Source organism: Seriola aureovittata, chromosome 10, assembly GCF_021018895.1.
Source record: "Seriola aureovittata isolate HTS-2021-v1 ecotype China chromosome 10, ASM2101889v1, whole genome shotgun sequence".
NCBI classification, from domain to species: Eukaryota; Metazoa; Chordata; class Actinopteri; order Carangiformes; family Carangidae; genus Seriola; species Seriola aureovittata.
This window is the reverse complement of record NC_079373.1, coordinates 22,915,514-22,936,975: the sequence shown is the minus strand read 5'-3', so window position 1 is coordinate 22,936,975 and position 21,462 is coordinate 22,915,514. Positions and strand designations below refer to the sequence as shown.

General features: G+C 38.8%; 2 protein-coding genes across 11 annotated transcripts in view; one reads left to right on the top strand and one right to left on the bottom strand.

Annotated features, from left to right (window-relative positions):
* The window catches only part of LOC130175917 (liprin-beta-2-like), an 83,762-nt gene extending 82,309 nt beyond the window's left edge, over window positions 1-1,453 (bottom strand). For 6 of the 9 annotated variants that reach the window (XM_056386602.1, XM_056386603.1, XM_056386607.1 and 3 more), the window contains exon 1: window positions 1,242-1,453. The gene's annotated coding sequence lies outside the window, so the exon portion shown is untranslated. The remainder of the gene's footprint in view (window positions 1-1,241) is intronic. The other 3 variants (XM_056386609.1, XM_056386610.1, XM_056386618.1) reach the window with 3 other exon arrangements.
* A 3,019-nt stretch (window positions 1,454-4,472) lies between these two features.
* The window catches only part of bmal1a (basic helix-loop-helix ARNT like 1a), a 30,293-nt gene continuing 13,303 nt past the window's right edge, over window positions 4,473-21,462 (top strand). The window contains exons 1-11 of one of the 2 annotated variants that reach the window (XM_056386899.1): window positions 4,473-4,601; window positions 13,170-13,366; window positions 15,515-15,578; window positions 16,190-16,337; window positions 16,800-16,820; window positions 17,005-17,037; window positions 18,166-18,195; window positions 18,847-19,004; window positions 20,212-20,291; window positions 20,613-20,705; window positions 21,201-21,318. In XM_056386899.1, coding sequence (XP_056242874.1) covers window positions 15,533-15,578; window positions 16,190-16,337; window positions 16,800-16,820; window positions 17,005-17,037; window positions 18,166-18,195; window positions 18,847-19,004; window positions 20,212-20,291; window positions 20,613-20,705; window positions 21,201-21,318 — 727 coding nt within the window. In that variant the 5' untranslated portion in view covers window positions 4,473-4,601; window positions 13,170-13,366; window positions 15,515-15,532. Of the gene's footprint in view, window positions 4,602-4,695; window positions 4,844-13,169; window positions 13,367-15,514; window positions 15,579-16,189; window positions 16,338-16,799; window positions 16,821-17,004; window positions 17,038-18,165; window positions 18,196-18,846; window positions 19,005-20,211; window positions 20,292-20,612; window positions 20,706-21,200; window positions 21,319-21,462 lie in introns of those variants that run through there. The other variant, XM_056386898.1, reaches the window with a different exon arrangement.

Below are 21,462 nucleotides of genomic sequence, written 5' to 3'. Positions count from 1 at the left end.
AACTGTTGTATGAATTTTACAACAAAAAGATTTGTTATAATGCTTCTACCACTTCACTTCAGCCCAGGTTTTTATTTCCTCTGTTGTCTCTAAGTGCTAATGCCACCCAACTGCCAACCAGAGCAGCTTTAATCAATTCACTGCCATCAGCGGCAAAATGATGCTTTTCAACTCTCTCCCTTTTAAATGAGATTTGCAATAGAAAAGAGGCACCGGCCTGCTGTATTCAGTGGCAGGAGGCTCCTTCAGTTCTCTCAAGCCGCCTGTCTGATGTCCTTGCGTGTGCGCGTGCGTCCCCATGTACATGTGCAACTCCAGTGTTGGATGCAGCAGATGCTTTAGCAGAGGGGAGCCACACATCAGCCTAGATAATTCTTCCATTAGCATATCAGCATCCCCTCTTTTTCTCAGTCCCTCCCTCCATCTCTCTCCCTCAAACCCCCCCTACCCTCCCTTTACTCACGCTGTCAGAGGCTGATGATTTGCAATTACACAGCATGTGTCAGTACAACTAAACATCATTTTATATCTCCAAGCTGACAGTAGGCTACATGACTGAGCAAGCGGAGAGTCACAATAAAAAAGTAGCATGTTTTCTGTCCTGGAGCCAAATTTGCAGTCATATTAAAAAAAAAAACATCTATCCATATTAACTGTAAGGGCATATTAAATATTCCACAATATACTTATCCTACCTACTGTTGGACACCACTGTATGCCACACATACTGATAACATATAGCAATATAAAGCCCTTATAGAATTACCATAAGAAAGTGTAGCCTATTCTAGTATTAGTAAAGAGGATTAAAGGTATGGTTAAGTCTCTGCAAACACACTATTGCTCACTACAGACAACACATTACCTCCCATTAAAAACATTACATGTATATTTCTCACTATTTCTTCTTAGGTGCAAAAGCCCATGAAGGAAGCAAGGAAGGAAGCAAGGAAGGAAAAAGCTTAAACAACTCCTTTATAGTAAAACCAGGCAATTATTAATGTACAATCCCTTGATCACATCTTTGAGAACTTGTAAATTGTTTGTTGTTTTAAAATGCTTGTAATAAGCTTATCATTTTTGTTGTTTTGTTGTTGTTGTAGTCTATCACTACAATATTCAATTTAACTTCTCACAGAAATTAAATTGTATATTCAGACAAAAGCAGGCTAACCTTAAAGTGAAGCCACCACAGAAGCAGACTACTACAGCAATGAGCCTCATGTTGTCATTTTACTTACGAAAGGCGGTGCAACTCCTCTGAAGCTTTAATCGAAACAAATCCTTTAATTGTGTTTGCCGGTGACACTTAAAGTGATAAAGTGAGCGCACAAACACACACAGACTTCCTCATAACACACACACACACACACACACATGAAACACACTCACACAGGTAAGAAGATACCCTGAACTGTACTACAGTTGTCCCCTCGTCTCTACTCTGCGTTGCACCGTTCGTACTCTGCGCGAGCTCCTCTCAACGATCACCTGCCATGTGATAGGCACGATGCGTTCAGGAGCGACCCGTAACTCCTACACTCATATCTCGTCCGCTCAAGTGCTCGTCATTAGATTCATATTGGACTGTTTTGTTTTGTTTTTTTTCTATATATTGATTTGAGATGTAGTGTACAATAATTCACAATAAAAATGTTTGTGAATAAAATCAGGCGCCATGCAACTAAGTTTATTCACGAAAGATTAATTGTAAGAAGTAGCCTACTCAATAGACAGCAATGTTGAACATTTACATTTTGCTTATTCAATATTCCGTAGGCTATCATAATCTTAATTAAAATATCTTATATCCAACAGTATGTAAAGGCAGTAAATACTAGAAGTTAATCAGAATAATTAATCATTTGAGTTTGTAGACATAAAACTTTGTGCAAAAAAGTTGTTCTTTACTTTGACTACCTTACAACCTCCCATATATTTTCCTGCACCTCAGGAAAAGTTAAGTGATGGCAAAGTAACTTTAGGCCCGTATCTCCACAGCAATATTGTGTGAACTATTATTTGTGATTATTATCTAATAAATACCACAGGCACCATGAGTATCTGATGGAAAATGACATTTTTTTAGTATCTTCAAGATGTTTTGGACATTTATTGTCTTTTGGTCTAAACCTCAACACTTACAGAAAACTTACAAAACAGAACAAAAAAGGATGGACAGAAAACTTTTAGCAACAATTTACCAACATGGGAATGAAAATTGTATGAATTTTATTTTGACAACCTATGTTTTTACCATGACCCAGCACTGACATCTAGTGGCGAAACATATGTTTGCAAGAAACAGCACATATTTTCATCTCTTTTAACAAGTACAGTCCTTGTAGCTGTTTGTTTCTGATGTAACTGATTTGTGTCTGTCTGGGTATAATGAGAGGAATATGTGCTACAGTTGAACAACTGTAATTGTTTGTAAGAGTGAGCAGTGTCAGGTTTTAATTGTATATGTGCTAATCAACCATTCAATAATTTGGATCAAGAGACCCAAAGTGCTTCATTAGCCAAATCAGGGTCAGCTGCTCTTACAAAACAAGCTTGATACAAGATTTTCTCCAGGGAACAGGACAGACAAATATCAAATGGCTATGGATTACCAGATTCAGGTTCATGTCAAGGTAAGCTGTTTTCTCCTTGTAATATCTCAGTATTTCATCGTCAGCGCTGTGGAAGCTTAATTGAAAGAAAGAAAGAAAGAAAGAAAGAAAGAAAGAACGGGTGGTAAAGGGAGATAAATGACAGGAACAGCAAAATGCACTAACCCAAATGAATACACTATAGCCTACTGAAATCATAAGGATTTTCAATAAGGAAAACTGCATTTGATATGTTGCAGCTTTTTAATATTTAGAGCCTCTGATTGTAATGTGATAATTTACTTGCACTGTTCTTTTTGAAAATCAAATACTTGTTATAGTGCATCATATAGTGCATCTAGTGCATCATATATATATGTATATAATATATAATTTTTCCTTATTAGCAGTCTAAAATCAGGTGAAACAGGAGGAACAGTACATCTGGTATAGAGCATCTAAATGTAGACTGATGATTGGAGTTAAATGCAAAATGGCTGCAAGGAACAATTGCACTAACAAACAGTTTTTGTCAGACAAACAAAAGCATCAGCGAGATAATGATCCTTCAAATGTTTTTTCACAAAAACATGACAACAACAGCACAACACTTTAGCGCTCTTTCATTGTGTGGAATCCAGCTGTGCATTGAACAATTACTGGCCAAATCAGTCTCTGTCACCCCCTACTGTGAATCATCCAATGAAGACAAAGTGCCAAAAAATATTCAAATGTATCCTTGAATGTGACTTTAAATCACAATGACAGGAAACACAGAGGAGGATAATGTATCATATTTTACAATATCATATTGAATGATAGGGCCTCAAGGTGAGTTCTGCCTTATTGCCTGTCTTTTCTATTTGTCTTCTTAGAGGAGCCTTGTATGAAAATGTACATTGTGCTGAAATTTGTGTTTAACCAAATTACCACAAACAGGAGTCAATGGGGGTCCTTAACTAATTTTTTTGCCTCATGGCCCCCTAGTGGACTACTACGACAATGTATTGTCTTCATCTACAGTATGTTCCACTTTATTTCTCAGTTTTAAATGAGAGCATTAAAGGAAAAAAGAATCACATCTATCACATACAGTGTGTACACATGACCTTTTATATTACAGGGTCAGATTACAGTATTTATTGTGTGTTTTTCTGTTTGTAAAGGAGTTAGAAATATGAGCAGCAAGAGGTGTAAATGTAGCCTATACAGTGTGGGCAACTATAGAATTTGATGCAATAGGGGTGTTACTTGTTTTCATGAATGTTTCCAGTTACACTGGTCACTGTAACAAAACACTTTAACACTATAAATAATTTTCACAATGACAAGTTAACTTCACCTGCTTGTATATCGTAGGGACTTGAAAAGTTAAAGGAAGAACAAGAATAAAGGACTGAAGACACACACACACACACACACACACACACACATATATATATATATATACGCTAATAAATGCTTTTTTTCCCAAGTGGTAACTCTGACTGAGAAATCTTACAATACAACACAATTTTAATAAATACATATACATTTTTAATAATTTGATTTTTAGGCCCTCATATTAAATGCCTCATAATGTCCACATTCAATATAAGTAAGTGAGTAGATCCGGGTACAACAGCATAATTTCATTTAAAGCATCAAAATACAGTATAGGGCAATTTAGCACCAGACCAGCTCATGTTGTAAGCCTACCTTCTAAATGGCTCGTAATGCAGTGTACACAAGTAGCCTCTGCATTCCGTTCTACCCCGGCTGTGATTGGCCAAGTAGCACGTCCATCATATTTTCCCAGCGTGAACTCGCGTCTGATTGGCTGAAGGGACACCTACAGCAGTAGCACAAACGCCATTGGTTGAAAAACTAGGTTAGTGGTCCGACAGGCATGACGGTGAAGAGAAACTGGGTCACCGATTGAGATTCGTTTATGTCACAGTTGTGTGGGTTGCTATTACATATTACCCAGCGGCTTTCAATGGATGGACTACTCTCAGTGGACCTATTGTAAGTATACAACGAAAACAAGCCTGTGAGTTATCGATATTGCATCTCAGTGGCTTTGGTGGGGTTTAGTCCATGATGGATATCGTCGATGTTTTCCCAGCGCTGTGGTCATGTCAGTGTGGTTTTCTAGAGCAGGAGGAGGGACGTTAGCTCGCTGGCCAAGTCTTGACAGTTAGCGTTGCTTAGCTAGCAGCTGTATGCTAATATTAGGCAACGGGACTAAATGCTTTAATGGATAAAAGGTAGGGAAACCGCCCTCAGTATGCGACCCCAGCTTTAACTGCTGTTGGCATTTACCAGGTCTTTGAGGAAGCTAGTGCATAGCTTAGTGCCGGTCCGTGTTTAATGTTAGGCAAACGTCACCCAATTGCGAGCGACTATGTGAACAGTGCTATCTAGAGCTAGCACTCTAGCTATGTAAACAGGCCTTGGTGGGTATGTAGCACACGGTTTCTTCGACAGCATCCAACCTGCTGCGCTAACTTCAAAGCCCACATCGCCTATTTCTTTAAACAAGACAGTAACGTGTGGGTGCAACCCATACTGAGACCCCTAGCTTTTCTGAAACAGTACAGGCTCATGATGGGTTATGAAATATCGTGACACAGTGTTGGCATTGGCAGTGGAAATGTGGCGACCGCTCGGTTTCTGCAGTTTCCGCAGTGGTTCCCTAAAGATGATTATGATATTGGGCTGTGGGATTTAGTTAGGCACAATCACTGTCTGTGGTGGATGATTTGCAGCCAAACTTTAGCTCAAGGAGCAAGGGGTTTTCCTGAGGAGGGCTCCTGGAGATCTCCAGGCGAATAAGGAGGTTGCTTTTTGTTGTTATTTTCTCTTCTGAGTCGTTCTGACCAACATGAGTCTTCACAGACTTTCCTTGTGGATTCATGGTCTGTTGTGGATCTAAGTGGGGATCCTTGATGTGTTTGTTGTTTTTTTTTGTTTGTTTTTTTTATAGTGATGGATTGGTAAATGTGCAACTTGTGTTTTGCAATGTTTGTGTTCTCACTTCTGCTAAAATCTTTCTTATATGTCTACATCAACATCTGTGTTATTAGTAGTTTTCATGAAAAGAAAGAAAAAATCTGCTGTGAACTTCAGACTTGGACCGACAAGTGTTGTTATTTTTGCCCATATACAGGTAACCTACATTAGGGCTTATCAGTACTGATATGTTGACACAAAGGCATGTTGACAATTGAAGTGTATTGCGATGAGTCAGCAGGGCTGCAATTAACCACACTGATTATGAAGACAAACAAACCAGTCATATCTCTGAGGAAACAAGTCTATGAAAAAAAATTGTGCGAAGTTCAATGAGATTGAAAAAATCTAAGGGAAACATTGGGAAAAAGCAACTTCTTTACTGGTGGTCAGCTTGTCTACCTCATAACGACTATGATAATGATTTTGTTTTTCCAATTTGGAAACTCGTTGAGTCATGCACAAAACACGCATTGCTCTCAATTAGGTTTTGATTACAATATTTGACTATTGTTTGATGTTGGGCTACCTAAAGCCAGGTGATTTCGATTGTCATTGTTACTTGGTTAAATGTAATTGTTTGCTTTTTCTGGTCTCTTAATGGCGACACTATGGGTACAAGAAATTATTTGCTGAATGTGTTAGACATTTATTGCGTAATGAAATGAATGCCTCTTCCTGTCCTATCCACCTGATTGACATGATAATGCCTGAAAGTTTCCTCAAATTAGGAACACTGAGGTTTATTTATTTAAAATATTGTGATTGATGTTTTCTTTCTGTATTGCTCAGCTCAGTCACTAGGTTAAACACATCCACACAGGTGTGTTTAATCATTCTGGTTCATTAGACTTTAACTTGCATATGTTGTTGTGAAGCTGTGCTGGAATTTACTTTACGCAACGAAAGTCTAAGTACTAGGGAATATACTGCTGTCAGACCAGGTTGTGCATAGATTAATTTATTTGCAAGTGTAAACTCCGGCAGCTAGCATGGTTAGCTAACTAACAACAGCATTCCATAAGTTTTACATTTACAACTTAAATCAGACTGACCTTGCACAACACAAGCAGGACAGGATCAGCTATTGACAGGAAGTGGACATGTCTTGTGGCTGCCTCAATGAGATGAAAGGGGAATTTTAGTGAGACTGCATGTTAGGAATAGTGATTGTCCTGTCAGCCTTGCCCTAACATGAGAGCCAGCGAGCTGTCAATTAAACACAGTTTGTACACAAAGTCTTGATGGGACTTCTAATCAAGTAAGATAAGCGAAAACACCTGTGGTGATGTATCTAGGATTTGTTGGACCATGTTGTTATAAGTCCGTCTTAGGCTAATGCTTAAATTTGCCTTTTGTTTTATAGAAATACAAAATGGGCTACTTTGATTTCCTGATAGCAGTCTTTAAGGAAGAGTTTGATATTTTATATATCATTTTGATTTATTTATGTAATCACGTCTGTCTGTCCTTCTGTCCCATTCTTGTGAACAAATATCTGTGTATAAACACGATATCTCAGTAATGCTTTGAGGGAATTTCTTAAAATGTGGTTTAAGCTTTCAGTTGGACTCAAAGATGAACAGTTTAGATTTTGGTGGTCAAAGGTTGAAGGTCAAGGTCACTATGACCTCACAAACCCAATAGCTCAGGAACGCCTTGAGGGAACCCCTTCAAACTTAAGAGCACTTTGAGTGAATTTCTTCCGATTTTGCAAAAACATTTGCTTGAACTCAAAGATGAACTGATTAGACTTTATTGGTCAAAGATCAAAAGTCAATGTCACTATCACTGCCCAAAACACAATATTGGCCATTTCACAAAAATAGAGCAGGTGGGTCCGTTACCTTCATCTCCGCCTCATATCCTGAAAGGTGGAGTTGATTTTCAAGATGTACCCAGGTGGGTTTGCGGTCCTTCATCTTGAAGATCTATTACACCTTTCAAGCACTTCTTTTTTCACAGTTCTGCGTTGTGCCTCACTACTAATTTTTTCAGATTTTAGTCACACATCTAAGTTTCTTCTACAGATTTATTTTACAGGTTGATTTACTACTACAAACCATGGAATTACTTGTGAACATCTCTTTGCATGCCTGAAATCTTACTGACCCTAATTTGAGCCCATAACACCTTCAACTGAGCCACTACTGGCATATGGAAAACTACTGGCTGCGTGCCTGCATCACTAGCTCTGATTGTGGTTGCTGAGGCACAGTTAGCTGCAGTGGAAGTGTTTGAAAGTGTAGCAGAAATTCCTCATTTGAGGGTTTAATGTTGATATAGTAACATTTTGCTGTGATAAACATAGTATCTATAGATACTATGTAAAGTAATAGACCTACATTTATCGTTCATAAGTTGCCAATATCAGTACTATTAAGGGCTGTTCAGTGCATTTCACCCCCCGTGGTCCAACACCTTCACCAGATTTGACGTGATGATTTCATTATACATGTGACAAAAGTCTTCAAGTCTGTAAGGGTGGGCATTTGGATTCAACCTCTGAGTTTGTGTGTGTGCATGATGAAGGAAAAAAGCCATCATCAGTGGAGCTTTGATACTACGATTTAACATGGCAATGGGTAAATGAAGATAAGAGCCTCCCTTTTAATAAAGTATTAATGTATGGTGATGCACATTTATCTTTAAAAAACACAGCAGCAGCAATTAAAGACCCTGAGTTTGAGTGAAGAAAATAGTTAATAAATCAACACAATTACGTGAGCGTAGTCCGCTCATTTATTATTAAGCAGACTCAAATTTCCTTAATGGATGATAAAGTGCTGGAATCCTACTGTATGTTACATTAAGTTTTCAAACATATTTACTCAGCTGTAACCTGTTGGAGACAAAGAGCCGCTAGCAACAGAAGATAAATTCAAACAGATAACAAGTTTATTTATACGCAAGAACGTGCACAACTCAAGCGGAAAACAACCCGAAATTGCAATGTTTTCTAAGGCTTGAAAACAATGTAGTATTCTTTTTCAGGTTTATCAGTGATCATAAGTTATCTGAAGTGTATATTATGTTCTGAGTGATTAGACTGAGAAGTAGCATTCTTGATATGCTTCATCTGAACCTTTCTGAATGGAGTATCCTTTTTAATTTTGTGTTACTGTGATATAATACCATCTGTATATAGTGTAAATATTTTTTTACTGTGATATCAATTTTAGGTCATATCACCCACTCCTAATAGATCTGTGTGTTATGTATGTAAAACAGATTTTTCTTTATTCAAATACAGTGATTATTACCATGTGCAGGTGAACTGATTTACAACCTGTCAGTTTTCTTTATGACAACCGAGTCACAGTTTGAATGTGAGGACTGAGTTTGCTGTCTCTGTCCATATTGATGACTGACTGATCATAACAACATTAGTTAAGATAGGTTTCAATAGGCTACTATCCAACTAGGATTTTAACCTTTTGATGATTTCTGGTGATGATTTTTAAGTGTTTAAAAAGCTCATACTTTGATTATTGGGTTCTACTTCTTGAAAAAGAATTTGCACTTATTATTTTCCCTTTTCAAGGCCTTACACATTCATGGTACATCCAGACAGGTGCAACAATACCTCCATCTTTACACTGGGTTTTCTGGCCTCGCATAGAGCACCGTGATTCCCAACATGGCTTCAGCTAATTTAACCTGTCTAGAGGTTAAACCAGAAAGATTAACTGGAAGCACCTGTGAGGAAGTGCAGGGACTTTAAAGTTCCTAAGATATCAGGATGTTTTAAAGATGAGTAACATATTGCAGATTCCCTTTTACTGTAATACTGGTGCTGTGGGCAGAATGTGCTGATTGTATCGCAGCTCAGCATACAGAGAACAGAAGCTGCAGTTACATTTCACATTTCGATTTAACTTCATAATGAACCCAACACTATTCATTTTGGTAATTCTTGCAGTGTGAAGCAAATCAGCTAATATAAACTGTGTATGTGAGTGGGTGTTGCTGTAATGTAAAGTGTGACTTCTGTCGTGGCTCATTCAATTTATCTTGTGTAGCTGCAGTTTGTTGTAAATGTCAGTCTGAGGGATTCACACTTGGCCATGAACTCAGGCAGTGTTTCCTACAGAATAAGATTCAAACAGGTCAGTAGAGAGACAGACAGGGATAGTAAAACCTTTATGGATACGGTGAGATTTCTCCTGGCGTTCTGGACGCCCGGTCTGACTGTGAGAGACAGGTTCATTGTTGATGTGTTTGTGAGACAGAGAAAGAGAGGAGCAAGGAGGGGCTGAGCAAATTAATACGCTGCACACAGCTCTACACTGAAATAAGATTTTACCAATTTGAAATGGTAAAAAAAAAAAAAGAAGATCAATATGTTGTTGATATTGTGGCGGGCCGCTGCAAATAAATCACTGTATGGGAAACACAGACTCAGGTCTGAATGAATGTAGACTGCACTGAGGACAGCTAGGGACATTGGACCATGTACTTTGTATAGTGTGAACTGAAATGCAATGGGGATTGCACTAAACAACTGCTCAGTTAACTTTATAGTGTTGGTAAAGCAAATAAGACCTCATGAACTTGATGGTCACAAATTTAATGGACCCACAACATTAGCATTAATTTGGTGTCATGTGTTTCTAGTTACCTGACAAACAGAAGTCTAGTTGTTTGGGCCTGGTCAGGTCGTTTACTTTGGGTTTGTCCATGTGCTGGTGGAAACGAGGGTGATGAGAGCAAAAATGGCCAATTTCATGCTGAGACGATGAGTTGATGAATGATGTTTTTAAAGTTTAGAAGTTTGATTACTATTTATTATGTCAAATTAACATATTTGCGTATTTTTCTGATTTGTTTTGTGTCATTACAAAATGAACATCTGGGTTTTGATTTTTACACCTTTAAACTGAAACAGCAAAGTAGTCAATAAAGGCTTGAGGAGCAGGTTTCATCAGAGGGTTTTTAGTGTAATACAATGTAATACAAAAAAACATATTCACTATGTCCTACTCAGTGTTTTGTATTGATCATGCACTTGTCACTTTCAGTAGCAGTAATGTTAATAATGAAGTGGCTTCACCCTAATGTTGTGGGCAGCCTTCAGTAGAGTGTGGTCAGCTTTGGCATTAGAAACTGGCTCTACCACAAAAGGGCGAGTCAATTCAACTAGCATGACTACTTTTATGTGTTCTCTGCCAGCTTCATTTGTAGCACAGCTCCTGATACTCCCTTTCCACTTATATCAAATTCATTTCGAATGAGTCAATTGGGCATATATATTTTCTGTAGGGGATGGTGATATGAATAGTGTAACAGGTTTCTCAGGAACAACCTGGAGGTCCAACCACCATACACAGTGATGATAAGACGGGACAACAAAACTGTGTGTAACAGTATCAGCATGGGTGCCACTGAAGGTTGAGTGATGTAGGCTGAATGAGTCCCTAGTGTCCCTCTGCCGTGATTTGACACCCATCCTGTGTTTGTGTGTAAAATCTTCAGCGTTTCCATCACTCGTCAAGGTAGAAGTGTTTGTGATGTGGTAGATTGGCTGGCTGATTTGCTGCTTGGATGTATCCCTGCTTCCTGGCCATCTGAGTAGGTGTAGGAGTGTACAACAAGGAAACTAAGCTGAATGGCATGCTGACTCACTGATGAAGTAGAAGTAGGTGGTGGATGGAAATTGAGGCTGGCTGGTTTGAGACCATAGAGACTGGCTGACCCAGTTTTCACTCCAGCAACCAGTCCCTTTCAGTGTTCAATCATGACATAGTGGTTTTTCCCTCCTAGCCTAGAGCTTTGTCCCAGTAAAAGAGCTCACCGAGCCTGTCCTGACCTAGTAGTCTGCTGCCTGCTACTTCAACACTGCTTCTTGAGCTCTGCGTTTTGTTGTCGCTGCACATTAAACATTCAAGTGGTCCGCCAAAGTGTTTCTTCTGAACCCTAATGGGAACTGGTCACAGTTTCAGACTGGTTTCTATTGAGATATCATTTGTTTTCTCCTTTTACAGTCAATGATTAAGAATGCGAGATTGTTTACTTGTATTTGTATTGATTAGCTGGTCTCTTGTTTGTCTGACTAACAAACTGGTGCATGCACTTTATTTTTACTTCAACTACTATATTTTCATACATCTGGGGACAGACAGTAACACTCAGGAAAAAAAAAAATCAGGTAATTTGTAATTACAAAGTTTACACTCCAGCAACTCCAGCCAACATTACCTGAGATTATGTTTTATCAGGCACATTGTAATTTTTCACCTCAATTTTCTCTTGTAGCATTTGATGTGAAAACATATTTTAAATTTCGAATGAAACAAAGTAACTTATGTATATATGCAGCCAAGCAAGGTTATGTTACAACAAACTATCTGATTCACTATTTTTCCTTCTCATAATAACGTATTATTACATTTACTGCTGATTACTATGAGAAGCCTGCTTTTGACTTCCTCATCTGAAATCAAGGATCCATTGTTTCAAAACTTTTGAGTAGTCACCGTGCCACTGTTATTGTAAACTGAATGTGTCCTGCACAAACGGAAAATGTAACAGGCAGGAGCTTTTCAAATCATCAAGTAATGCCTACTCAAACTTCTCCATCGCTGATCCCAGATCCAGCTGAGCTGTCAGCAGCACTGTACCTGAGGTGCTGTTGGAGCCTCTAATGGGTTTCTAGTCTTCTCAGCAGTTTTCAAAAGTAAGACGACTAGAAAGCATAAAGGTTTGGGCTTAGTCGTCTAAGTTAGAACCACTTTAGGTTATAAGGTTATTTGGTAAATGGACTATATATATATAGTCCATTTATATATATATATATATATATATATATATATATATAGGGGTGTCTAATGCACACTCAGGTTTCATGACATGTCAACCTGCAATGCACTCTATCTCATGAAGTTAAATACACAAAAAGTCAATCTGAAGAAGACATCATCGCGAGTTATTTTCGTGTATATATATATATTAAAAAAAAAAACAGCTTTTTTTACCTCTGTGGTTTACAAAGCACTTGCTGCCGTGCAAGGCACTGGCATGTGCATCAGAAGCAGGGTTCTTGCCCAAGGACACTTCATGTGGACAGAAGGAGGAGCCGGGATTAAACTGAAAACTCAGAGATTAGTGGTTGACTCTCTACCTCCTAAGCCATAGCCGCCCCTATACTATTTAAACCTTATTCACACGTTTCCAAAATCTAGGGTTGTTTTGCCGTCATAATGTTCATGAATGGCAGTGCTACTGAGTTACTACTAATAAGGAAATTATTTGTTTGTAGTGTTTAAGTCAATGAGCAATAACTGTGCAACTTGCAAGTTAGAATAGATAGAATCTGCTTTTAGCTTTCATATGTACATGAAGCCTCAGGAAATGATCCATTTAACACAGATTTGGTTATGACACATTTTAGGGCAGCAGTGAAGCATAAAAGGAGTTTTTTTGTTTTTAATATTGCATAATTTGCTTTTGAGTTTTGTCATCTGCACCGAGTGGTTTCTACATGTGGTCTTGTTTGTAGTCTGATCTATTTTGTTGTATGTGATGAGATTCAGAAGATTAGATTTGCACTTGACTGACATTTTTCTCTTCATCTCTCTCTAGAAGTTGACGGTTTGCACCAGCTGCTGAGGGATCAGATCATATTGGGGTAAACGGATCACATCAAACTGGATGAAACTAGGTGAAGCTGAATCAAAAGTAGACCAGATCTGAACTGATCCAGACCAGACTAATCCAGACCAGACTGATCCAGACGATACCAGGTCCATCCAGGAGGCCTGTTCCAGTTTCCAATCCAGGTAACAGTTCTTCATGTTCTCCAGCCTGTTCTCACTCATATTTATATGCATTAGTCTGGCTTGTGTGGGAACTGTCACAGAGTTGAATACATAAACAGACAAGAGATTAAAATTTTTGGTACTTTTTCCTTCCTGCTTTACTGAGTTATAGGGCATATAATGATAGCTTAGCTTTCCTGAAAACACATAATGTCCTGCAAATGAATTGGAGAGTTTGCAAGCTTTTAAACTAATGCCCACTGGGAGCTCTGTAAGTATGTTTCCATCTCCATTTTACATCCATCACTCTCCGCCTGACAAACCATGAAACTTCATTGTAGTTAATCCCTGCTGCTGGCTAGTATTTACCAACACTGGCAAGTTGAGAGCTTTATGTTGATTCATCCATCAGACTGCAGTAAGGCAGCTAGCTCTGAAGCTTGTCATGTCAACAGCGTGTTGAGATTCAGTCATTAGATTGATGTCGGCCACTGTGGCTAAAGGCAAGTATCATTAAGTAAGATCACAGACTCTTGAGTAGTGTTTCAGAAAGTGGTTAAAAAGTTGGTCGGATTAATTTATAGTTAGTTAATAGTAGTTAGTTAAAATACTTTTCTAGGCTTGGGAACCTGAACACACAACACTTCACAACCACCTAGTAGTTTGGATAAAGATAAAGTGGTGGACTTATTATGATTTTTGGTTTGTTTTGGTTGTGAAAGATTGATGAAATTAAAGAGTCTACTGATGTCATCTGAAGCATTTCTATTTGATGATGAAGCCTGCTTGGTGGATTAACATTTGGGTAACTGACAGTGGGTTTTAAAGTCTGTTGATTACTTAGTGAGGACAGTAACTGGAGGTGTGGGTTGGGTCTTAATTGAGTTTTTGTAGAAGTGTCATGATGACTGTATTCATGTGCGTGGGTGTTGAGGAGGAGGTTTTAATTTCTGTGGCTACTCTGTAAAATAGTAATGATGAAATATGACTGAAGGTTTGATATTTTTTAAAATTCATTTGACTGAAGACCATGTACGCCTGTCAAATATTTATGCATGCTATGATTTTAGCACGTGTATTCTACTATATGATCATCGGAGGCCACGCATTTCACGTATTTCAATACAAGGCTCACAGTTATGGAGTTAACCCTCAGATTTAAAACCACAATTAGATCTTAGTCTCAACTACACAAGTGAGACGATGCCTTAAACAACAACAAAGATTTGAACATTGAAGAACTTGGATTGGATTGTTACTGTAGATTAACTTGTCAAAGTGAGAGTGGCGGCTTCAGAAAAGGCAGTTCCAGGCTGAAAAGGAAAATATTGTGCTCAAATGCACAAACATGCAGTAGGTAGTCAGGTAATTTAGCTTCCCCAGTTCCCACGAACACTTTGATCAAACTATTACATACACTGTTTCCTATAAAGTTGGAATAATTTTGTTTTCAGACACAGTCCTATGTTTATATCTATTTAAATGCATCTTTAATCACTTTTGACCAGGTGCAATGATTACATTATGTGTCCCAATTACCCAGGTGAAATGAAATAAATCACATTGTCACAATCATTTCATGGAAAGAGGTAAAAAATATTTTATTCCAACTTTATGAGCAACAGTGTGTTTACCTAGGCTGTCTAACGTCAGAGCGAGTGGTCATGCTAATTGGCTAATGTCAGGCTAATTACATGTTTCAAACAATAAGTTGTGTTTGATGTTGAATGTTTGCACTTCGCCTTCATTCGGGTTGTCCTTTACCCTCTCGAAATGATATCACACACACACACACACACACACGCACACTGTAACAATGTTTATCTGTGTGGTCCCCATTAAATAAACAAATGAATACATTAGACTTATGTCTTTCATGTAACTGATATGGTCTGACCTATATCTGCTTGAGAAATTATAACTGTGACATACGCTATTTCTATGCATGCAGTTACGGAGACAGTAGTGGCTTCCTGTTTATTCTGCCTCCACATCTGACCTAGATGGCATGATGTTTTCCGCATGTGTCCAGGCAACTGTAACTGTGTATCAGTGTTTTTTTTCAGTGTTTTGAAATTTTCTTCAGTCTTTGCTCAGTTTCAGAATGACTCCTCTCACACTGGGACCGACAGTTGATTGTGAGAACATGATGTTTTTGTGTGTTCACAGTTGAGGGCTCAAGAGTGGATGGAAGGAGATGATTTTAACACAGAGGCAGTGATGAACATCTGTGGTGAGTGTGACTTCATGATGCTCCCTGCTTTCCAACAGCAGATGTTTTAATATTATCCTTTATTTCCTTCTGTTCACATATCAGCTGTCTAAAGTCTAAAAATGTGCTCCCACCCGTGTGCACGCCTGAAACTCGCTTAACTGCTAATATTCCCGCCAACACTGCTTTGATTTTGACCTTTAACTCTTTCAGAGATTTCTTGTCACAGAAACCTGCAGTCAGTAACATGACTAATGCTGCACAGGCCTCGGTTATTAGAAGATTATTTGCATATTCAAACACACACCCATTACAACCAGCAGCCCTTTGTGATTGTACTGCAGTGCTTTTTAAGTCTTGCTCACTTAAGCATACTATGTTTAGAGTGACTGTCCTTTCTGTGTTATTTACATTTTGCCTCTGGTGATGTGCATTTTAATTAATATCCATGGAAACAGTCTGTACAGTGGAAATTTTACAACAAAGGTGCTTTGTTTGTGAGCCTCCAAATTGAACTATGCATTTTATTTCTCCTCCTAAATGCTCATGTACAAATACAGTTGTCAGTTTTTATAAAACAGCTGTACCCCACCCATTTCTGAATAATAAAGTTGTTTGTATTTTCTCTGCAGATGACCTGATGGCAGACCAAAGGATGGACATCTCGTCTACAATGACCGACTTCATGTCCCCCGGGTCCACCGACGTCATCTCCAGCTCCATCAGCACGCCAGGCATGGACTACACCCGCAAGAGGAAGGGCAGCACCACCGACTACCAGTAAGAACACCAGGAAAAAAAAAAATAGACAGAAGTGGAGAAAAGAAGGAAGCGGGGAGAGAAATAATGACAGGGAGGATGAAACAAAGAAAGGAAATAAAAGAAAAATGGATTGAAGGCAACAAATGGCACAAAGGAAAGAAAAGACAAGGTGGAGGGAATGAATGGAGGAAGGAAGGAAAGCAGTGAGGGAAGAGGAAAGAGATGAAAAAAAGAAATAATGAAGTTAAGAAAGATAATTATCACAATGAACAGAAACACATCCTGCATTTCTGGTCTTATTAACCTCATTACTGATTATGGAGAATCAGAATTTACACTCTATTGAATTTATGGCTCCTGTAATCATTAAGAATATGTCCCTATAAGAATATGTGTATTATTAAACACTGAGTCACGTGTTGCACTTGTTTCTCATTTGTAATTCCCCAATCTAATGAATTAATTTGTGTTTCTTTGCAGAATCGATGGCTTCTCATTTGAGTAAGTTCAAACGACTTGATGTTTTTGAAAGTTTAATTAATCAATCTGGAATACCAATGACCCACAATTGATTTTTTTTTTTTTACATGAAATAATGAGTCGGCTGAAAAACAAAGCAGCTGAACCCACTGAACCCTTTCCTGAAGTGTGTAGAAACTAATATCTCCTGTCTTTTCCTCCTCAGTGACATGGACCCAGACAAAGATAAAATGGGGAGGTAAGAGACCATCATTATCACGGTGAAAAAGCTGGAGCTTTAATCTTTATTGTACATTTGTCCTTTTCCCTGCGGCTGAAATGAACCACTTTCCCTTTGAAATCGGTTAACTCGACTTAAAGTGTCAGTTCACCCAAATCATAATACACACTCTCTCTCACTTGCTTCTAGGGAAATCTAGGAAAGCAGACAGTTTTGGTTTTATTTATCTCTTGAAAGATGATGAGTTAAAATTCACGTGTGTGGTCCAGGCCTGTTGTACATGTGGCATACAAGTGATGTTTGAAAATTATATGATTATATAATTTGATTTGTAAACAATGTGTGGAACATGTTGCCTCATACAAGAATTTGGGAGTGTCAGTTGTGGTAGTGATTGATTCTCAAGAACGTTGACTTCCTCCTGCATCGGTCGCAGTAATCAGTTTGAAACAGGCTATTTGTGACGAGTTTGTGCAGTTAGGAGTGTTTGCTCGCTCTGATTAGGGACACTCGTCTGAACCAACCTCATGAAGAGAAGCAAGCGATGTTTAGAGTAAGGACACACAAATGTTCATGAATGAGGTCGTTGTGTCTGGAAAGAAATGCTGCTGTTGAATTTTGTGAATGTCGGTTAATAAATAAAAAAATCACTTGGTCATTTTTAATCCACTGTGAAATTCTAATGTCAGAGGCAGAGCACAAACAAATTCTCAGTGGATATCAGTATATTTTTATAGTCATTTGCATTTGAAGGAATATTTTCTTGTTGTTGTGCCGATGGGTTGGGTGTAAATTCAGCTCAATTTTTCACTTTTACATAACTGTACGAATGAGGAAGAATGTGAAACAGTTTAATCAACACTACGTCATATTGGTATTACATCAGGCATCAGATCGTACAGTCAGATATAACCCCAGAGCATTACGCTTGTTGCATAAGCTTTGATACTGTTTAAACCAATAAATTAGGTTGGTTACAGAACCTGTGAGGTTGGCTGTGGCCCCATTCCCTCCCTCCCTCCCTTTATCCACCCTCTCCCTCCTGTCCCATTAATTTAAACCTCACAGCCCTGAAGTTTATTTTCCACTCTGAATCATTTTTGTCAGTTTCCCCCTTCTCTAATGTTTCTCTGTTTGTCTTTCCAGTGACCAACAGGGCCGGATTAAGAATGCCAGGTATAAAAACTCCTCTCTGTCCTCTCTCTCTCTCTCTCTCTCTCTCTCTCTCTCTCTCTCTCTCTCTCTCTCTCTCTCTCTCTCTCGCTCGCTCGCTCTGTCATTCCCCTCCTGCTTCCTAATCTCTCAAACATGAATTAAATGTCACTCTGTCTGATTGGGGACAGAGAGAGCTTTGTGTATGTCGATAATAAGAAACTTTATACATTGAAGTGTGTAGATCCGAGCATTACGTGGAACTAAGGGACTTTAAAAGTCAACCTAATGGCTAATGACAAGCTCTCTTTCTCTTGCATGCCAGTGTAGCTAGGTTGAAGTGAAGTCAGCACAGATGAGATGGATAGATGTGATCTTCCAGTCCTTAAGGATAGAGTGTTTTCTTAGCATCAGGCTAGCTGATTTATATCATTGTCAGATAGGACTATGAGGTGATGGATAATCTGCAGTGCAAGAACGCAGACCATTGAAGGACAACTTGCCTGATCTTGCATTCCTTCTTTAGGATTCAGTCTCTTTATAGAGCAGGTAAAATGCAGCCAAGGGGATTATTGTACATATTTACTTTGGACTTATGTCAGCACTGTGGGGGAAAAAGTCTGCAGTCACAGTCGCAGTCTGCTCATGTGTGTGGTGGTGCTTCTCCCTCCACAGAGAGGCTCACAGCCAGATCGAGAAGCGTCGCAGGGACAAGATGAACAGCTTCATCGACGAGCTGGCGTCACTGGTGCCCACCTGCAACGCCATGTCCCGCAAGCTGGACAAGCTGACGGTGCTGCGAATGGCCGTCCAGCACATGAAGACACTCAGAGGTTAGGATCAGCGAGTAACGAAAACGCTGAATGTTGGGAAGATGGCTCAGTGTATAAAGGGAAAGTGAAGCTCTGGATGGTGATGTAAACTAGTGAGTGATAGTGATTGGCTGAAAATAATACTGTACTTTCACATACTTTGCACAACTGTCAAAAGAGCCGTGAGGGATGTAGCAATTCTCACAGATAGAATTGCAGCAATTTCGACACAGCTGAAGGTGAATGAAGGTTTGATCAGAGATCGAGCTGCAACAGTTAGTCGATTAATTGAGTAGTTGATTGACAAAAAATATACCTGATGTTTCTCAAACAAAACTTGAAACTTTCATTCATTGGTATTAGCTTCAGTTGTCTGTTTCTTTGTCTTGTATGATGTAAACTGAATATATTTGGGTTTTAAGAACCTGTGATGGACATTTTTTCACTATGCTATCAGGTTTTACTGACAAAATGATTCATTAAGAAAATAGCTGGCAGATTAATTGATAATGCAAATACTCATTAATTGATGCCCACACCAGAGACTGAACAGGACGTGTTAGTTTAGAGGGGATGTATAATAACGCAGCATAAACTTCTCTATCGTTTGTTTTGTCTTGACTTGACTTTAAGCACCATGTTGAAAAGATGAAGCGTTGATGCTTAGTCCCAAAAAAACAATTGATTAGGTATTGATCAACAATTCTTTTGGCTTTGACAAAATTTCATCATTGTTTACTTGATACAAAAATAGCTCCTTTTATAACTTTGACAGAATGAGGGACACAAACCGTGTGAGCTGTGACTGTGCTGCCGCAGTCTGTCAAGATGGCTCTGGACGTGTGTCTGTGTCGTCAGAAAGACGTTGGATCCTAAAAACTTTAACATTGAATAGATGTTAGATTTCAGTTGGAAATGAGGTCAAAACCCAACATTGGCTAATTGACATTATGATGTTTAAGCAGATGTTGGGTTTTGCTTATAACTAGAATTTGGAAGACACTGGATTTTGGTTATTTAACATCACGACTTAAAACCAACAAAATTGTGAACGTCAGTTGTCGTCAGCTTTCTACGTAAAATTAACCTTTTGATTTCTGCTCATTGGATTTTGGTCACCTGACGTCACAACCTACATTTAACCAAATGTCAAACGTGTCGGTGGCCAGCTGCGTGCGTGCACGGCGAAGACCTACAGGTCTGAGTGGTGTGTTTACTGTTACTGCAGGTGCAGCCAACCCATACACAGAGGCCAACTACAAGCCTTCCTTCCTCTCAGACGATGAACTGAAGCATTTGATACTAAGGGTGAGTGCAGAACCAAGGACTGGAAATCTAACACTTCTGATATGGGGTCCAGGATGCATCGCTAAGTAATGTAGATGGACAGTATAGCTCAATATTTAATCCACCATGCAGTCTAATCTACTCTGTCCACCATTAGTTTTCATCATTAATTGCAAGTTTTATTTGCTAATTAAATATTCAAAACCTCAAGCTAAGCTAAGTGTTTTCTAATATTGGACTAAAAATAGCCATTTCCATATTTTGAGTTATTTTATTTATGAAGAAACTACATTATTAAAACGCCCATATTTATTCCAGTGTTTTCTGTGTTTGATGGTGCAGGCTGCTGACGGTTTCCTGTTTGTGGTTGGGTGTGATCGTGGGAAGATCCTCTTTGTGTCTGAATCCGTCTACAAAATTCTCAACTACAGCCAGGTACGGCGACAGAGCATCACAGGAATGACAAACGCGTCCTTTTACCATTCATTTACTTCAGCCATTTTCAGTAATTGTTGAACCCACTCAACCATGAAAGACTTGTAGTATGCTTTATAATTGAAAGACTTCCTGTGCTATGTCACACGCTCTGTAAATTATACAGTAGCTCATAGTGTCGCCTTGTATTTCTTAAGAAGGAGTTTGAAAAACCAACAGTATCTCTTCACCGTGAGGAATTTAATTCAAGCAGCAGATCATCACAACTTTCTTTTACTTGAGTTGGAAAGTCTGCCGTCTCAGCAGTTCTGTTCCAGATAAAAGTTCCACATCAAATAATTTAAATAATCTCAGCACTGATTTAGAGTTAATTAGTTGTTGCTTGGATTTGTTTGTGGAAGTTGACTCTGTGAGTAAGCCATTAGTTCTACATTTGTTCACACTGTTTCTACGTTCCCTTCCTCCCTCTGTTCTCATCTGTCCCGCCGTCTCTAGAACGACCTGATAGGCCAGAGCCTGTTTGACTACCTTCACCCCAAGGACATCGCCAAGGTCAAAGAGCAGCTGTCCTCTTCCGACACGGCCCCACGAGAGAGGCTCATTGATGCTAAAAGTACGAAAACCCAAACACACATCAGCTGTTCTGTAGAATCAGGACTCTGGTTCATATTGATCTCTTGTTTATGTTTCCTCTGAGTTACATGAGCCTTTATTTTGTAATTTGGCAAAAGGAATTTTACAAAAGAAGAGATTGAAG